This window comes from Callorhinus ursinus, unplaced genomic scaffold, assembly GCF_003265705.2.
Source record: "Callorhinus ursinus isolate GAN/ISIS: 27379988/994484 unplaced genomic scaffold, GSC_fseal_2.0 scaffold1, whole genome shotgun sequence".
Lineage (NCBI taxonomy): Eukaryota > Metazoa > Chordata > Mammalia > Carnivora > Otariidae > Callorhinus > Callorhinus ursinus.
The window spans coordinates 68,348,439-68,369,511 of NW_027397063.1; the positions used below are offsets into that span (position 1 = coordinate 68,348,439).

Genomic DNA, 21,073 nt, shown 5'->3' on the forward strand with positions numbered 1-21,073 from the left:
AAAATCAATGCACAGAAATCAGTTGCATTTATATACACCAACAACAAGACATAAGAAAGAGAAATTAAGGAGTCAATCCCATTTACAATTGCACCCAAAACCATAAGATACCTAGGAATAAATCTAACCCAAGAGGCAAAGATCTATACTCAGAAAACTATAGAATACTCATGAAAGAAATTGAGGAAGACCCAAAGAAATGGAAAAATGTTCCATGCTCATGGGTTGGAAGAACAAATATTGTGAAGATGTCTATGCTGCCTAGAGCAATCTACACATTTAATGCAATCCCCATCAAAATACCATCCACTTTTTTCAAAGAAATGGAACAAATAATCCTAAAATTTGTATGGTACCAGAAAAGACCCTGAATAGACAGAGGAATGTTGAAAAAGAAAAGCAAAGCTTGTGGTATCACAATTCTGGACTTCAAGCTCTATTACAAAGCTGTCATCATCAAGACAGTATGCTACTGGCACAAAAACAGACACACAGATCAATGGAACAGAATAGAGAACCCAGAAATGGACCTTCAACTCTGTAGTCAACTAATCTTTGACAAAGCGGGAAAGAATGTCTAATGGAAAAAAGACAGTCTCTTCAACAAATGGTGTTGGGAAAATTGGACAGCCACATGCAGAAGAATGAAACTGGACCATTTCCTTACACCACACACAAAAACAGACTCAAAATGGATGAAAGACCTAAATCTGAGACAGGAATCCAACAAAATCCTTGAGGAGAACACAGGCAGCAACCTCTTCGACCTCAGTCACAGCAACTTCTTCCTAGAAACATTGCCAAAGGCAAGGGAAGCAAGGGCAAAAATGATCTTTTGCAACTTCATCAAGATAAAAAGCTTTTGCATAGCAAAGGAAACAGTCAACAAAATTAAAAGACAACCGACAGAATGGGAGAAGATATTTGCAAATGACATATCAGATAAAGGGCTAGTATCCAAAATCTATAAAGAACTTATCAAACTCAACACCCGAAGAACAAATAATCCAATCAAGAAATGGGCAGAAGACATGAACAGGTATTTCTGCAGAGAAGACATTCAAATGGCCAACAGACACATGAAAAAGTGTTCAAAATCAACAGGGAAATCCAAATCAAAACCTCAATGAGATACCACCTCACACCAGTCAGACTGGCTAAAATGAACAAGTCAAGAAAGGACAGATGTTGGTGAGGATGTGGAGAAAGGGGAACTCTCCTACACTGTTGGTGGGAATGCATGCTGGTGCAGCCACTCTGGAAAACAGTATGCAGGTTCCTCAAAATGTTGAAAACAGAGCTACCCTATGACCCAGAAATTGCACTACTGGGCATTTACCCCAAAGATACAAATGTAGTGATCTGTGATCTGAAGGGGCACACACACCCCAATGTTTATAGCAGCAATGTCCACAATAGCCAAACTATGGAAAAAGCCTAGCTGTCCATCAACAGATGAATGGATAAAGAAGATGTGGTGTGGTGTGTGTGTGTGTGTGTGTGTGTGTGTGTGTGTGTGTATATATATGTATACATATATATAAATATATATAATAGAATATTATGCAGCCATTCAAAAATGAAATCTTGCCATTTGCAAGGACGTGGATGGAACTAGAGGGTATTATGCTAAGCAAAATAAGTCAATCAGAGAAAGACAAGTATCATATGATCTCACTAATATGAGGAATTTGAGAAACAAGACAGGGGATCATAGGGGAAGGGAGGGAAAAATGAAACAAGATGAAACTGGAGAGGAAGACAAACCATAAGAGATTCTTAATCTCAGGAAACAAACTCAGAGTTGTTAGAGTGTAGGGGGGTGAGAGGGAGGGGGTGGCTGGGTGATGGACACTGGGGAAGGTAGGTACTATGGTGAGCGCTGTGAATTGTGTAAGACTGATGAATCACAGACCTGTACCCCTGAAACAAATAATACATTATATGTTAATAAAAAAATAAAAAAATCGCTTCTCAGCCTTTTGGCTAAGATCAAGTGTAATAAAAAAATAACAAAAAAACCCCTTAAATTGAAAGAACAAATGTTTTCATTGCAAATGAAATAAATCACAATATCTTCAAAACTCTGGCATATTCTTTAGTCCACTTATTTAGGGATTCATGATTTTTGTGTTAACTTTTCCATTCTTGGAAACTGCCATAGTAAGGGGGTGGAGGAAGGACAGAGGCTTTTTTTTTTTTTTTAAAGACAATGACCCCTCATTTGGCTTCTACCTTCCTAGGGGGGCTGCATGCACACTGCCCCGGTAGCTGTACTTTATAAGAGGATGATGGTTAAAGGGAGGCCATCTTCCTGAGAGCAAGCCATGTGTGGTTTTGTAATGGCTTTCCAGGTAAACATAAGGAATCATTTCTCTCCATCAGCCTTCTGGATTTATTGTGTGACTAAAGAAGCCACCAGAGGAGGACCTGTTAAATTGGACCCTCTAAGAGAGAGGTTGTTGAAATTATAGGTTATATTTAGTACCTTTGGTCAACTACTCATCAAAGAACATAGACATACGAACCAGTCACGATCTTAACAGTGATATTCCCATTTTTAGAAAACTTTTATGCCCCAGCAATGACCTAATTTTTCGGGCATGACTAATTAAGAAAAAGTCCAAAATAACAGAATAGTCATTTTTAGCCTAGAATCTGAAATTGAAGAACCACATCAGCATTTAGATTGCTGTTTACAGTAACCCTCCTCTTTGTGTATCAGAAACTATCATCTGCAAGCTGTGGTGGAATATTAGTGTCTCTTTGTTAGGACTTCTGGAGTTCTTGGAAGTGACAGAGTGCCAGATGAATGCTATTATTTATAGTCTGTCTCCATTCAATGAAAAGGATCCATAAGCTGCTGCTGCCAAGAGTAGCATTAGTTACCCAGCTTGACAGTTTCATTTCAGCGTTCCCCTTGGTGGAGACTGAACAGGATTCTTGAGCAGTTAAAATCATGGCACTCCCTTGTGACTAGAGAAGCCTGTTTCAGACCCAAGCTGCCTTTGGGTTCCAGCAGTGTCTGCCCTACACATGTTCTCACACGGTTTGACATGGCGACCAAAACCACTTTGTTAGGGAGTAAATTATGGGTGTGGCCAGCAACCATCTCTAGTTTCAAACCTGATTCACTTGCTTTTCTCAATTTTTCAACTTTTTGGCCAAGATTTATTTCTGTTATCAGGAGAAAAGCTCCAACAGGTTGGGTTCCCACCTGCCTACATCTTTTATTTGGTCCTTTACTTGGTCTAAAACCATGTATCAAGGGAGGGAAAGGCAGACGAGGAGTGAGGGGGAGGGCACAAAAGTATACAAATATAGAGCAAAAACATTTCAATGGAGTTAGGTAATTATTGAATACCTACTATGTACAGAACTCAAGGTAGTCAGAAATAATTAAGAGCTTAGTCATTTAAGCAAATATAAATACCAAAAGATAAAAATAAAGTTCTATGGTATATCAGAAAGGAACATAACACATTTGTGGTAAGCAAAATTTTTATTCACTCATTCATTCATTCATGTACCATGCATTTGTAGAACAGTTTGTTCTCAAATTGGGCTCTCTAGGGTAGTGTTTATGGTACAAAAGATACTTGGTAACATTTGCCCTCTTTAGATTTAGACTGTTTTTCTAGAATGCTAAATGATTGGTTTTATGGTCTCTAAGCATAAAAAAGACAAAACTTATGACAAAAACCAGTCCTCCATAAATTTGACTGTTAACTAAGACAATGACCATTAAAAAAAAATGTTGTGGAAATCAGGACCCAACTCATCTCCACCAGTGTCCAGCTGTTTTTAACCTGGACAAGTTACTCTGTGCCTCAATTTCTTCATCTATGTAATCTGAATAATAAGATCTATGACCTATAGAATGCTTATTATAGGCCAGATGCTATCTTAAGCCATTTATACAATTAACTCATTTAATTCTCAAAGCAACCACAGTCAGGTAGAGGCCCCTATACTTGAGGAAACACACACAGAGATTAAGTTAAGAGATCTAACAATTGGCAGAGAGAGAATCTGCACCAAGGCACACAAACTCCAAATCCAGTCTCTCAAACATTATACTACCTACTTGGTTAGCAGTTAATACTAGTAAATCTTAAGGTGGTTTGAGGATTAAGTGTGTAAAATTAAATATGCAAAATGCTTAGAATAGTTTCTGGCACATAGTAAGAATTAAATAAATATTAGATACTCAGCTGCCTTATGTCTCACCCTCATTTTCTAAAAATACAGTATCAAAAGTTGAGATCCTTAAAAATTCATAATTGTGGTTTCTGTCATTGCCCTACTAAGTGCTCATTAAAACCACATTATTTTATATCCATCAAATTAGAAAAAAATAAAAATAGTGATAGCCAAAGCTGGGACTCTGGCAAAACATATTGGCATGTCCTTTTAAATAGTAATATTTTCCAGAAACTTGGAAAAGTATATTGCCTTGTATGTGTCAACCCTCTCACTTCTTAGATGGCAGCATATTGTGAGGGAAGCACCAAAGTCTTCAGATCAGATAGTTCTGGTTTCAAATTCTGACTCAGATCAGAATGAAAATACAAAGAGGTCCTTCAACTTACTAGTTAAGTCACATTGGTCAAATTAGTTATCTCTCTGAGCCTTTTGTCCTTGTCTGCAAACTGGGATATTACTTACCTCAAAAAATGTATTATATGAAATAATGCAGGTAAATTACATGGCACTTTGTATAGATTGAACATGTATTAGTTTGTTTTCCTTGAATATTTGTTCCATGGAATGATCCCAAGGAAATAACTCAAAAGAAAGGATGATTTTATAACACTCTAAATTTTTAATAAAAATTATAGCCTGGGTGGCATAGTCAGTTGAGTGTCTGACTCTTGGTTTCAGCTCAGGTAGTGGTCTTGGGGTCATGAGATAGAACCCTGAGTAGGGCTCCATGTTCAGCATGGAGTCTGCTTGGGATTCTCTCTCCCTTCTCCTTCTGTCACTCCCCTCCATGCTCACACGTTCTTTTTCTTACTCTCTCTCTCTAAAATAATCTTTTAAAATAATTTTAATAAAAATTATAATTAACCTAAATACTCAACAAAGGAAATAAATACATTAAGTTGCATTGATTATGAGATCTTTATGCTATTACTTATATTGAGTGCAAAAATACATGACAAATTGAAAGTTATTAAATAATTTATATAATGAATAAAACATTGGTTATTTTATTATAACTTCCACGTATTAAAATTATGGACCAAAAAGCAACTATTTTTCTAGATTTTTCCTTGTTGGCTTCCATTATTGTTGGGAACATGTTATTTGTCTAATACATAATTTTTGTATCATTAATATCAAGTCACAAGTACCTTTATCTGAATGTTTCATCTGAGGATACCCAAAGTGTTCTAACATTTATGTTTCCTCCTGAGCTTCAGTGATCTTTCTTTACCTCACACTTAATTCAGATGATTCTAGACCCACTTTTGCTAGAGTAGAAATAGTACTAAAAACCTCTGAATTTTTAAATTTCTTACCATATATCCAAAATCTAAGATTAAGTATTTACTGAACATTATTGAATAGTTTTGTAGTTTACAATGTTGAACTTTTTAAAGCATTATCCTTTCTCTCTTCCTATTCCCAGTCACCCAAACCAGCGGTATTTATCAATTTATTTTAATATTAGCTAATTTACAAAACTCATTTAAAGATGTGCTTAGCAACTCAGATAAACTAGATACTAAAAAATCAATTTTCTTATGAAACCCAGAATTATATGTCAGTTTCATGTGTTTTTATTTTGGATATGTTACTGTCACAGTTTCTTATTTTTTTTGTTTACAAAATGCCCCAATTTCACTTTTGCAGAGAGAAGCTTAGACTGGTTAAAAAAAAAGAAAGTGCTTTGTGATATTTTTAGCTTTTTCATATATATTCTGTCTTCCCAAGAAGCAAAGAAATACAGAGCTTCTGTGAAAGGAAAAACAAGGGAAGAAGCAAAGTAGAGAGTGGAAAACAAACAAACAAAAACACAAAATAACAAGCTTTCTACCTTACTGTTTTGAAGGATTCAAGAATTAGAGATAAAATTGTAGGGGCGCCTGAGTGGCTCAGTTGGTTAAGTGGCTGCCTTCAGCTCAGGTCATGATCCCGGGGTCCTGGGATTGAGCCTCACGTCAGGCTCCCTGTTCAGCGGGGAGCCTGTTTCTCCCTCTCCCTCTGTCTCCCTGCTTTTGCCCTCACACTCTTTCTCTGTCAAATAAATAAATAAAATCTTTTAAAAAATGTATATAAATTGTACATAGGAAGGTAAGGTAGTATCTGGAATGCCAGATAGAAGGGCTGGTAGTGAATTCATCGGGAGGACAACCCTGAAGGCTTGTGCTCAGGGAGAAGACTTGATTCTACATGAGATTCCGCAGCAAGCATGTCAGTGCACATGCCACCCCTAGGATGGCCTACATTCATCAGCACTAACTTGAAGATAAAGGATTTATTAATATGCCAAGTTTTAGTGAAGAAATCTCAATTAGATCCACATCAGCCTCTACAGGATACTTAAAAAAAAATCATTGACACAGGCGCAAAGATTTATCACATCAGAGAGTATCAATTAAGATGCTGAAAAAATTCATTTGACTGTAAGTGTTTAGATTGCTCATAATTTAGTTTGAAAACCCTGTCTAACAAAGTTTTCATACATTCCCTGAGATAACAAAAGTGTGAAAAAGAAAGATAAAATGGAACCACATCTTATTAGCACCTTCTATTTGGAGGAGGTTACAATATTATAGAAAAGTTGGAAGATATTTTTCTCAATGAAAGCTTTGATAAATATGTTTATTTTATTTATGTAGTTAAGAAGTAAATGACATTATTAAATTCAAGCATAAAAATGGAAGTTTGTCTAAACCAGAAAAAAAAAATGAAGAAAAACTAATGAATTTCAGATAAAAAAAATACCAAGCTTTACGTATTTTAAGAGGGAGGAGGGAGAGGGAGAATCTTAAGCAGGCTCCATGCCCAGCACAGAGCCCGATGCAGGGCTCAATCTCAGGACTCTGAGATCATGACCTGAGCCGAAATCAAGAGTCCGATGCTTAACTGACTGTAACACCCAGGCAACCCCACAAAGCTTGGAATTTTTAAGGAAGCTCTAAGAATTGACTGCTCTGATGAAATGTCAGGATATGATAGGGCAAGCAGGTTAAATACAGTTAATAATCTTAAGGTATAATATATTTAACTTTAGAAGGCAAAGTCTGTTGCACTGTTACCCCTCTCATGAATTTGTGTGTTTTCTATTATTTATTTCGATCTACACTACCATTTGTAAAAAAGCTTACATTAAAAATCCACACTAGGTAACCATGTGGTTGATTAAATTATCACACCAGCATCCAATGTTATACTGCTTGAGTCAAAATGCTTTATCAGTTTTAATATTATTGTGATGCTGGTTTTCCCCTCAATTATAAGAGAGCTAACGAAGTTCATAGAAAGTGAGAAAGGGCGTTTTCTGTTCAACTTGACAAATTAAGTTTGCTCATTTGAAAAAGAGAAAAAGGTACTGGAAATTTGAAAGTGGCAAGGGGATTTTGAGCCTTACAAAATTCTTTTACCTTAACGATTTCTGAATGTAGAGGCTAATTCGTAATAAAGACTCAGATATAAAGGGAGAATAGAAGGCAAACAGTAAGAACAGAGTGACGATTAGTTCTCTCCATTTAAATTATCCCCCAAATATTATGGCTTAAGGTAAAACCGACATGTTAATAACTGTCATTTCCAAAACCTTGACTAACCAATAAGTACACATCACCTCATGTCCATTTCTCATCCTATTTTAAATGGAACAAAGTGACTTTCAGAGGTTGGGAAGTGCATAATTACATAGACTGAAGTCTTTGGACTTTGATCATAATTATAGTGCTTTATCCATCCATCACTTGTTGCTTGAGGACTGTTCCTGGCAAGTTATTTAAAGGAGATAGGAACTCTGTCAGGACAAATTTGAGCTGCAAAACAGCTAATCAGAAACTTGGCTCTCTTGACTTGAAACAGATTGAAAATTGCTACTTTAATCTCACAATCCATTTGGCTCTTAAGTAAAGTGAGAATGTGAAGTCTCCCTGTAGGAAGGCATGTGTTGTTCATATCATTGGGTACCTTTTTCTAAGCTTCTATTGGGACCCTGGGTCCAAGTTTGCCTCACTGTAGGGGGCTCAAAATTGACTGTGCAAACAAACGAATCCTCTGTGGTGCCTGATAAAAAAAATGCTAGTTTTGCATTCCTTCCCTTCACCCTCCATTTCCCAGAGAAAGGTATCAATGTAATTGTAAACCTAAAATTGACTAGGAAACTTACAGCATCAGAAGGCCTAGAGCTGTTTTTTCAGTAGTGGCCTGAGAACAACATGAATCGAAATGGTTTGTTTTTGTTTACAATGCAATCCCAAGGCTCCACCTAGACTCATCAGATCCTAGTCTCAGGCTGTGGATGTAACATCTCTCAGAATTCCTGACAACATCAGAAGTGAAAATGTATGTTACTGTGTTTTCCTGAACCTGAAGTTGGGCATTACAATTTTGGGCATCAGTTACCATCTAGATTTGAACAGAAATATAACACCACGTAAAACATGTTGAGGAACATTAACAGATGCTACTAGTAAGAATCACCCTTCCAACCTGCTGCGTCCAGGGTGGGCGCTTTGCATTGGCAGTCTTCAGCAAGCAGGCATCTTCCTAACCTTCCTTGAACCTCCTTGTATGATTTCTATATATGCAATTCTACTTTAGATTCCCTGAGTCTAGGATTGTATCTTATATCTCCTACTATCCCCACTCGGCACCAAGAAATATAAATTAATTAATTAATTAATTCCTGGGATCCTTTAGTTAAACGAATCAAAACAAAACATAGTTTTAGTTTTCATATCTACAATTTGGGATAAAAATCCTTTGCTTGGTGAACTAGTTTCGTACTGCTGCTGTAACTAGTTACCACAAACTTGTGGCTTATGCCAATACAAATGCATCATCTTAGAGTTCTGTAGGTCAGAAGCCTGACACAGGTCTCACTGGACTGAAATCAAGGTGGTGGCAGGGCTGCATTCCTTCTGGAGGCTGTAGAGGAAAATCTGTTATCTCGCCTTTTCCAGCGTCTAGAGGTGCCAGCCTTGCTTGGCTCATGATTCCCTTTCAACTTCAAAGTCTGTTGAGTCGTTTCTCACATCACATCACCGACTCTTTCTCCCTCCAACTTCCACTTTTAAGGACTCTCACGAGTACATTGAAACCACGTGGGTAATCCAAGATAATCTACCTATTTTAAGATCAGCTGATTAGCAGCCTTAATTCCATCTGAAACCTTAATTCCCCTTTGCTGCATAATAGAACATATTCACAGGTTCTGGAGATTAGGATCTGGTCATCTTTAGAGGCCATTATTCTGCCTACCACACCGGTTCACCTCCCAGGTGGATCAGGTACTGGGAAGTACTTCGTTAACGGTAAAGTTCTATACAGTTCTAATAAAATGATAATATGTTCTGTGGTAGAAATAACGTTGAACAGGATCACGAGACTTAAATTCTAGATCTGGTTCTGCTACTATTTTGTTGTGTGATTTGGGGGGAAAAAATCACTTAACCCCTCTGGGATTCAGATTTCTCAATCTGAATTGTGAAGTATAAACATTGAGAGAGACAAGCCAATATCATACCAAGACGCTTAATGATATCAGGCAAAATGGAACTTAAGGTATACCCACATGAGGACACGATTATTGCTGGAAAGGAATCCCCAGTGTGCTGGTGTGCTACACACACAATAGGAAAACTGAGGAATACACTAAGGCAATGCATTTCAGAGTTGTGTTGGGTTCCTATATAATTTCTCCACGTCCCAGCTGTGAAGAGTAGATCAGAGGTTGTAATCCCTAATTACTTTATGAGGAAACTTTTATTTAAATAGCTTAAATGATTTCCTAAAGGTCATATAATCAGTTAGTGGTGGAGTTAAGGCTATTATTCAGATCTTTTGACAAGTTCTATGCGCACTCAGCTAACACACTTCCCTGCCTCCTTGCCATTTAAATGCACTTACAGCCCAGGGGTAGCATCTAGAATTATAATGCATCATACTTTGGACTAGCCACAAATGATCATAACGGTCTTTTAGAATTTATTCTTGTGAAAATTGTAAGGGTTTGAAGCAGTTTTTTTTTCTTCATTACAACTGATGGATACGTTAGTCCCTGTTGATAAATTGTACCTTCATATTTCTTTATGAACCAATTCTTCCTGCCTTCTGCCTTACTTCAATTCAAGTACTGCTACAAACAACATACACAGACTGTAGCATGTTGGCTTGTTATGGATAGAGAAACAGTGATTATGGAGATGGCTAAAATGAATGGATTAGCTTTACTAAAAGCTGGTTTGCTCATTGCAGTGAGTAGATACATCCTTTATGTTACATCAGAAGTTGTACCATTATATGTTATACCAATTTTGGAGGACTTTGTATGTGCATAGACAACACTGTGGGCATGTATTTTATTTTTGTACTTGCCATGATCCTGACAGGAACAAGAGCACTTGAAAAAAGAGTGACTGTAGAGAGTTTAATGAAGGGACTATTTGCCAAGGCATAAGGGATAGGATATGGGTTTTCGGAGTTAGTAGTGGCTGGGAATGCTTAGCACTTCTACTATGCTTGAAAGTAAAGTAAACCTGGACCTATGGCAAGGGTGCCTGACAGGACCTGCAGCCTTTGGTAGAAAACCCAACAGGGAAGTGGCCAGGGAAACATATACCCTAACTTACCTCCTTATGCACTTCTACTTTTTTTTTTTTAATTTAAACTCAATTAGCCAACATACGGTACATCATTAGATTTGATATAATGTTCAATGATTCATTAGTTGCGTATAACACCCAGTGCTCATCACATCTTCTTATGCAAGTCTAACCCAAGCGGAAACCAGAGGAGAAAGGAAGGGTCAGGGTAGCCTTTAGAAGTCAGCTTCCAGAGGTACAGAACAAGGAGAAGAATGGAGGATGCATGTGGAGAAGCAGGTAGTGTACACTCAACACAGAACTGCAACTGCCCTTCTGTGATATTCTCTCATAAACGAAATGATGTTCCACTAGAAGTTCTCTGTCACTACACTTCCTTTTGGGATATATTTAGAAAACATACTTAATAAAGTTGACCTTTTAACTGGTAAAGCATAAAATTCACAATCAATATGCAATTTACACAGGGGTTGCTTCTTACTCATTCATATACCATGTTAGCAGTTTGAGCTTTTTTGGATTGACTGGCAAAAATAATACAAAGTCATCTCGCAAGTGGCTCGAATTGTAATATGTTGCATTTTCTCTTATTTTTGGCCCTCAGCTATCATATTATTTCAAAATTTGGTCTTGATTCATTTTTATCACATTATCTGGTTTATTTGCAAAATTATATTTTGAAAGGATTTAGTCTGTCTTTTCGAATTACTCAGCTTAAAAATCTATTTTAAAAACTAGATAGCAATTCTAAAAACTAAAGTGTGAAAGAAGACCCGAATTATTACCCAACAATAAACAGAGATTTAGATTCTAAAATGCTACATTTTTTATTCATTTTGAGTTTTCACCTAATAAAAAATAAACAGAACTCACTGCTGATACTTTTCATTTTTAAGGAAATGATAATCTACCCATTCACTCTTCTTTATTAATCTGGCATAATTTCATCTATGCTTTGATATTTTTGTTAAAATTAAGTTAGCAATAAAATGACAAGACTGGTGATTTTCCCCCACCTTTTCTTCTTCTTTGTAATGGTCAATATCATGAAAGGGGAAATCTTCGCTCTATAGTTTTCATGCTCTTTTGACTACCAGAAAAGTTTTTGCAAAGACTAACTTAGCATCAACACTGGAGTACAACTAAATGTATAGTATGTCAATATGTTTAGGTGCAAAGAAAAATAAAACAGAGGGTGAAATCCCAATTTTAACTGAGAGAATGATTATCATATGACTTTGAAATTGGCTTTTTGGGAATGGCATTAACATTCAGTAATAAATGATAATAGCATCTCTCATTTATTCTATTCTGTGATAAAAGGAAACCATCCATGCATTAAGGTAGCTGGGAGTTAAAAATAACAAGATATCCTGTTCTTTCCTCTTTTGTGAAAATTCCCTTTCATGACTTTTTTCTAAAGGCGAGGTCAGGAAAAAAAAAAACAAATTTAACTATGTAGATGACTATGATTATGGAATGATTAAATTTGGTCTTTCTTAAAATAGATTTTGTAAACCGAGAACTACAAGGTTTGTCTGCTAAGAAAAAGCAACTCAAACCCATTCACTCACCAGGCATTAAAGAGAATATTACTTATTCTTACATTGACAACACACGGTATTATAGATTTCTTAGAGTGATAATCCACATATTCATTTATTCACTAAGTAGTATGGACAGGAAAATAGTAATAATTCAGTCTTTAAAATACATGGCAAGACAGTTAAAATATTTGGGGAAAATATATCTGTTATTAAGTATATAAGTACCATAGAGTTAAATAAACGGACATTATAGCCATATCTTAATCATTTTGCTATTTCCAGTGCCTTGCACAGAATAGATGCTCAGCAACAAGCATTTTTCTGCTCTTTAATTTATTTGCAAGTTAAGTTTTCATTACAAATGGAGGGTACACAATCTTGCCGAACACAATTTATTAAACTATTTCAATGTACTATTAATATTTTGAATTCTACAGTATGTCAAAAACAGATGATTTTTGTTCCATGATTTAACAGGTTGTTAGGACAATATGAGAAGCAATTTTCTCATTTATTTATATTTCCAGGCTTCTCTCATCAATCACTGGAAATGCCTATAGACAGGGGTGTACAGGTTGGCGTGTGGGTTGCTAGTCAATAGAAGAAAGTTTCTTCTGGAGCTGAGGTAGATCCAAGTATCTACTTTAGAAAAGATGTCCTCAAGGGAAGCATTATACAGCTAATATTTCATGAGAACTATGCTCTTAGAATACCACTTCATAAGATTTTTAGTAGAATAGAAAATTTTGAGTCTGGAAAACTATTTTGAGAACTAGAAAAGGTTGGGTGTTGTGCCCTTTATTGACCCAACCCCCACCTCCAATGCTAACGTTGTGATTTGTGGCAGACAGCAAGGCAGGAATTAGATCACCATTCACATTTCTCATTTCAACCTGGAAGACCACAGACTTGCTCCCTCTCTCTCTCTCTCTCTTTTTTTTTTCCTTTTTCTCCCTCTCCTTTCTTTCTCCACCATTTACCTTTCTGCCTTACTTTTCTGCTTCTGCTTTCTCAGACAGCCCACCAGAAACCTCACAGGAAGAGGAGCAAAGTCTACATCGTCCACATTAGTGTCCTACATGGTGACAAGTCATATTAATGAAAAAAGATCACACATCTTCCATAATTGCCTAGGCAATGTGACAGTAACTGAGCCCTGCCCAGAGAGCCCACTCCAGTTCTGGTATGAGCTTCCAATAAGCCTCGGTGGTGAATGACAAGTTAACCCCTTTGGAACCCCACCATTTTCAACACTCAGAGGACCTCTCTCATTAGTCTTATAAAATAAAGTATGAAATTCCAACATCAAATCTCATGCTGTTAAATTAACAACATCACACTGCTACATATGACTTAAATATCTCCCATAACTTTATGACTGGAAAAACACTGTTCAGATTTCATTTACCAGTTTAAAAATAGCAAACTCTAATTTGAAACACATACACACACATCGTGGACACTCACTAATATTCCCTCTTAGTGCTAGGCAAATGTTCCTTCCTATAAACATAAATAAAATTCAGTACAATCATAAATTTTAAAAGTCAGGTTTGTCAAAAGATGATGTTTGTTATGAAACAAATCAAGAAGAAAATATTTCTTAGAGCCAAAATGACAAGCCACAATCTGTTGGCATAACAATGGCTATTCACCTATTTTTAATGTACAAATCAAAATTATTCCATGTTTATTTTGACTTGAAGATAGTCCATAGATTATTATATCCCTGACCAATGAAATTTCTTCTTCTTGGGTGGGTGAGTGCTGAGCAAGGCAAATAACAGATTTTAAACATCTGCAAATGGTGTGATAATTATTTTTTTAAGAAACCATAGAAATCTTCCAACTTTGTCACTTTGTAGATCCAGACATGAACTAAGAAAGAAAATTAGAAAAGATGCCCACAGACACTTTAAGTTCACAGAAAGTCCAAAATAATATCACTGTGCTCATAAACAAGGAGGGGTTGCTCTTTGTAGACAGCAGAAACACTCATAATACACAAGGCACTCCAATTAAGTTTTGATATAAGTTACGTCACGTTTCAACTCACCGCTGGATGTATGGGTCAGGACAGTACTGTAGGGTAGCACACCGTGAAGTTTCACAATTCATTTCCTTCAACTCTCTTTGATAATCAACAAATGTGGAGAACAATTACAGAACCTATACACATGTACCTGTGTATATATAGATAATAAAGCCAGGAGGCTAAAAGCAATAGGGTCAAATGCTATCAGACATAGAAGTTTAGACACTTCCCCCTTCACACACATTTGCAAAGAGGCGGAGCGTTTCTCGACTTTAGCCAATGAGATTCATCAAGTAACTCAAACATCAGAAACAGTTGATTCTTACCAGCTGGGCATCCTCTCTGAAATTGTTCTTCCCCCTCTACCACGGCTTTAGAGTCCTGGAGGCATAGTGGCCACACTTGTGGGCAACTTGGAGGCATCTCTGAACTTCCGGTCTCTCTGGTGATTGGAGGTTGGCATGAATGGCATCAGAGTTTAATTTCAGCAGACTGGACTTTTATAACAGAACTGAGCTGCTGTGTGTCCATCCTGCTCCAGCTAATTAACGTTTCCTTGTATCTGCATACTGATTTGACTTGAGGACTTCTGTAACTGCTTCTGGAGGTTGTGTTTTTTTTTTGTTGTTGTTTTTTTAACAGAGCTGCTTAGGAAGGTTGGGTTTTTTTTTTTTTTGTTTTTTTTCTTTCCCCCCCCCCTTCCCCCCCATTCTCCCTTTCAGCCAACCGCCTGTTGTGGTCACAATCTCAAATAGCAAAGACAGGGAAATTCCTTGATTATATTTAACCTAGAACTCACTCTTCGTCTCAACTAAGAGAAAACGGTATCCATTCACACCCCTTAGAAGTTTTTCCTGCCCCAAATAGAAGAAAATAAACTTTATGGAGTTGTGTTTCATTTTTAAATATCCTACCTCAAACACACACACAAGATTTTCTTAAAGTGATACTACTATATTATTTCAGACTATTTTGAAGCTTACAAAATTATTTTAAATCGCCTGTTACTGAAAACATTCTGGTTTATTTCAATCTCTATCAGTCTGTCTCACTTTCTTATTATGTTTATTGTTTTTTTCTGGTTTTGGTTTTGCTTTGGCTTGACCTACTTTAGAGTAAAATCATTAAATTCTTTATATATCCAAAAATTAGTATAGTATCAGAAAAGTCTACATACAGATTCATGTACTTCCTTTCTGAATACAGGCTGTAAACCTATCCTGGTTTTGTGGATTTGGAAAATGAATGAAATATGATTCAGAAGCTAAATTAAAATAGACTCCAGCAGGAAAAAAAAAAAAAAAAAGAAGAAGTTTGTGTGCCCAAGCGTCACTAACATGGCAAGTTCACATCCTCCACTCACTCCCTAATCACAGGTCACCTGCAAATGGGTAACATTAATAGTAGCCAAAGTTGTGAGACAATCAAAAGTCCTTTTCAGAGAAATTTGACATTTCCTTAAAAGAAATTCTGGTTTTCAAAATGTGTTTCATAAAAATATTTCATTTGTTGCTTCAGCCAGGATAGAAAGGAGAAGCTATTTAAAACTTGACATTCTCTTCCCTTAGCGGGAGAGTGTCTAACATCTGTGAATTGTGAAATTCACAAACATGCTGGCCTGAGCCCCAGCCAAATCAAACAGCTTGTTCTACAAAATGTGAAACTTGAAGGGAAGATCATTTTACTAATTAATTATAGATTTGTTAATTGGAATTAGAGTGTTTGGCTTTACTCCTGCTATTGGAATACAGGTGACTGGAATATACAAAGTTCTTAAATTGAAAATACTCAATTTCCTTTGACCATGGCCAAGTTGTTCCATCACAGAGGGCCTTGTTTTTCCCATTTATAAAATGAGAGGTGAAATAATGATCTCTGGTTCACTGCTTCTCAAATGTTAATGCATCTGTGAGTCACCTAGAAATCTTGTTAACACGTCTTCTGGTTCAGTAGGTCTGTGGCAAGGCCTGAGACTCTGTATTTCTAAAAACTCCCACGTGATGCTGATGCTGCTGGTCCTTGCATCACATTTGGAATAGCAAGACCTGATGCTCTTTTCAGGCCTGATATTTATTTACTTCTAGGAAATAAGCAGAACTTGTCTACATATTTTAAATTACCAGGAGAGGCTCTAGACCCCCAAATAAGTTATCAATTTGCAAACATTTCTAGCATGTTTCTAATTTCAAAATGTTTACAGCCTAATTTATAGAAAAGAACATTTAAAATGCATGCCTTGACATCAATAGCTGTTGTAAAAAAAAATCCTAAATTTACTTAGCTAAGAAGGACAGATATTAAATGGCAAAAAATTTTACATAAATAATTATGAAAAATAATGGGTCCTATTGCATTGCAGAAATAAATGCAGAAAGCTACCTTGACCAAGGGCAAAAAGGCAAACTCTAAGATTTGACAGCACACCAGTAGCACACAACTATCTAAAACCTGGGAAAATAAGTGACAATTATACTATAATTACCATAATTGCCACTTGTATTAATATTACATCTGTCTCCCCCCCCCCCCAGAGTCTCAGGTTACAAATGCATAAGTTATTTCTTTGGTGTGCAAGTTACATGCTTTTCCAGCAACTTAAGTCTCTTAGGCAAAGACTATAATAGAATGAGATACACAGAAGCCTAGGAAAAGACAATTGCCTTTCTGACCAAGACCTACAAGTTTGAATGATGTTGTTTGTGATGACTTTTTTTTTTTAAAGATTTTATTTATTTATTGGAGAGAGAGAGAATGAGAGACAGAGAGCACGAGAGGGAAGAGGGTCAGAGGGAGAAGCAGACTCCCTGCTGAGCAGGGAGCCCGATGCGGGACTCGATCCCGGGACTCCAGGATCATGACCTGAGCCGAAGGCAGTCGCTTAACCAACTGAGCCACCCAGGCGCCCCTGTGATGACTTTTGATATGCATGAAAAGGAAGAGAAAGATAAAGACTCGAGGGAAACAGCAGCATTTATGACCTGAAATTCTGGACATAACCCAAGAGAAAGAGACACTTTCTCCTTCACAGCTCCTAGCAGCTGAGAGTGTGCAATCTGACAAACTCAGGTATTTAAAACACAAACCTTTCTCACTTATGTCCATGTGAATTATTTCACTACAGCTCTTCTTTATGCATGCCATCCACTGGTTACATACTTTCCTGGTTGCTCTCCTGCCCTGGATCATATTTTGTGCCCCCTCCAGAATGTATCCACAGCTCAAAAACCTTTCAGAGAACAGGAAGCCTTTCTCATCCCTCCAGGTGAAAGGAAACTCCCCCACCTTTACTGTCCTGAATCATATCTGTACTTGTGTAAGGGTACCTGCTACTTCCTTTGTGGATGTGAGTAATTTTTGCATAAGCCCCATCTTCTGTACTGGACTGCGAACAGGTTGAGGGTGAATTTGCTAGTTGATTTGTTTCTGCATCTCCAGGGATGAGCAAAATACAGTTCAGTGGATGAATAACATGTTTATATCGTTGCAAAAATCATCTAATTATAAGTACTACAAGTGACTAAAAAAGAACTTCCATAAAACACTTGACTTTTGGAATCAACTTTACTGATGTGTAATTTACATACAATGAAATTCACTAATTCTAAGTGTTCAGTTTGAGGAGTTTTGACATATTATATACCATGTAGCCTCTACCACAACCAAATATAGCATATTCCATTACCCCAAAAGTCCCCTCATGCCCCTTTGTAGTTAATTTTCTTACCACCGACTCTGGACAATCAATCTCTTGCTTTGTGTCATTATATACTAGATATATATTTTCTAGAACAGCATTATCCAATAGAATTTTCTCTGATGAAGGAAATATTCTATATTTGCACTGTCCAACATGGTAGCCACTAGTCACATGTGACTAATGTGATTGGGGAAATAGATCTTTGTTTTTATTTTCATTGAATTTTAATCAACTTAAACTTAAATAGTCACATTTGGCTAGTGGCTACCATGTTGGACAGTGCAAATATAGAATATCACATAAATAAAGGCACACAGTATGTATGTATTCTTTTGTGTCTAGGTTCTTTTCCTTGGCACACGGTTTTTGAGATATACCTATGTTGTTACATTTGAGTAACTGGTATTTTTATGGCTGTTGAACATGTGGATTCTTCCCCCTTTTTTTTTTTTCTTCTTTTTGTTATCAAGGACAAATTCAGGTCTCCAATACTCAATTATGGCCAGAAGTAAAAGTCCAATAGACTTTTAAAGAGCTCAATAATAATATGTCCTATTGGGTACCTTAGCAATGTGTAATAGCTCGTTTCTTCCAAGGTTGCTAAATCTCTAGAGGAGACAGCAGATATGTAAAGAAACTAGCTAACCTGGATTTTGCCTGGTCTCTGGTGCCAACTTACTCCCTGACCTTAGGCAAGCAGCGTACTTTGAGCCTTAGTTCTTGATCTTTAAGAGGAAGGATGTATCAATGAAGATTCTTTTGTTATAAGCAATAGAAACTCACTCTGGCTAAATGAAAATATGTTTTTTTAAAAAACATGAAAATTCACAGAGTGGAAGAGAAAGTTGAAAAATGAGGTTCAGCAAAGGGTCAGAAACAGGATAGCTTCAGGGTTCTAAGTAATAGGAATGAATAGAGTCACTTCATTATGCCACAGCAGGAATAAATCAGACCTAACAGGTTTTTCTGAACTTGAGTCATTTAGCTTAAGATTCAAATTCTTAGAAGGAAGATGCCATGTTTGGCCAGAAGTCTGAACACACTGATTGATGGCCCCATCAAGACTGGGGCAAAGAGAGTTTCCAAAAGAAAATTGAGTTTCTATTACCAAGGAAAGGGCAATAGGTACAGGACAATTGAAAACAACAGATGCTTCATGAGGGGCTTAAAGTGGATGGTCTCGCACATTCCTTAGAGCTCTGGCTGTCTGTGGCTGTGGGATTGGAGAAGCTAAGTGTCTTTCTTTCAGGTAACTAAACCTCAGGTCCTGTCCTCTCCAAGTCATCCTGGCTGGTGCCTCTTTTATAATATGGGAATCAGGAGAGAACCTTTTAGCATACAATGTGATAGAGTAAACTCATCAAATGTTGGTCACATTGAAGGGACTGGAGAGTGGTGATTTGGAAACCAAATTCTGCTTTGGGGAGGATTCTACTAACCCTTCCAACTTTGTGCTCTATGAATCTAATATTTGCTAAAGTCGATCATCTAGGAGGAGTAAAGCAGGACCTAGAACTTAAGTGTGCTGGATTAAGGTCAAGTGCTTTTTTTATATCAGTGAAAAAGCAGATGCATTGCAAGCTTAGCAATGTGCCTCCTCTTATTTGACCTGCACCTTTTAGAGGTCACTGGAATTCATTGAATAGAAAAAATGCATAGGTAAGCTAGTGTCTCAGAATCTACTGAGAAGAAGTAAGATACTTCAGGCGGGTGTCTGGGAAAAGGGAAACCTCTCTATTCAGAGGGCATGCAAGGAAACACAGGGGCCAATTTGGGAGGGAGGAGGTTGGCAGTTTCCCTAACAGACAAACCTGATACCCTCCAAGTCACACCCAGTGTCCAAAAGCAATGTGGGTGGGCTTCTTTTCCAGACATCCCTGAACAGCTGTGTGAAGGCTGCTCCTCACTCCCACCCCTCCCCTTAATGCCCACGTGAGTGAGAGATAAATAAGGAGACACAGGAAGTCCTTATTTGGCACTTTCCAGATTTTTTTTTTCCTGAACCATTTGTCGATCGCAGATATGATGCACTGTACTCTTGATGTCTTGGTGTGCATTTTCCAAAACAAGGAAATCTCTTGTATAATCACAATTCAATAGCTGAAATGTAGAGACTAAGACTGATTTTATCTTCTCTATATATCCTATTCAGATTTTTCCAATCATCCCAATAACGCCCTTTATAGCGAGAGAAAATTCTGGCTCACACATGTCTCACGACATAGGTATTTTTGAAAGGTGCAGGCCAGTTATTTTGTAGAACACACCTTGGTTTAGGTTTGGCTGATGTTTCCTCATGCTTAGAGTTAGTAATGTACTTTCAGTAGAAACATCACAAAGGTGATACTGTGACCATCTCAGTACATCATTTCAAGAATTGCTGTTTTTCAAGCCCACCAAAAGGTTTTCCCTAGGGCTCTTCTTAGAATTAGATTTACTATAAACCTAATAAAGTTATATGTCAAGCCTCTCACCTGCATAGTCCTGGGAGCTACTTAGCAATATTTTTATATCGCCATTATGTTTCCATAAAATATATGAATGTGAAATATTTGAACCATAACCTTCTAATGTTACTGTACCATTCTACTCCAATTTTCCCTTCATCACCTTTCATTTCACACAGAGTGGTTGTAGAGGTGCAGTGGGATTTTTAGGATCCAGCCAAGAGCACGTTGGATAGGGGATTCTTTTAGTTCATGTTTCAGGGGCTACATTGATGTGGTTTGTAGTTATCTTTGTGTAGAGTTCAGCTATTGCTACTCATCCTGTAGGAGGAATGGCTTCCAAAAATACTCCTTCTGCCCGTGTATTGATTCACTAGGCACAGTGTCACTGAGCCTGGGGCTGTGGGTCATAGGGCTATGACCGTCCATAACTGCCATGGGAAATGTGTGAATAGTAATGGCGAAACACAGTCTGGAACTCACAGAGCCAGAAACTAACCTGTGGAAACTTTTTCTTCTTTTTACCAGGCATGTGAAGTTATAAGCAATGG

At 37.2% G+C, this 21,073-nt stretch overlaps 1 protein-coding gene across 4 annotated transcripts in view; it reads right to left on the reverse strand.

Annotated features, from left to right (window-relative positions):
- The window catches only part of TP63 (tumor protein p63), a 229,084-nt gene extending 214,502 nt beyond the window's left edge, over window positions 1–14,582 (reverse strand). For all 4 annotated transcript variants that reach the window (XM_025869207.2, XM_025869205.2, XM_025869209.2 and 1 more), the window contains exon 1: window positions 14,400–14,582. In XM_025869207.2, coding sequence (XP_025724992.1) covers window positions 14,400–14,461 — 62 coding nt within the window. In that variant the 5' untranslated portion in view covers window positions 14,462–14,582. The remainder of the gene's footprint in view (window positions 1–14,399) is intronic.
- Window positions 14,583–21,073: the final 6,491 nt, after the last annotated feature.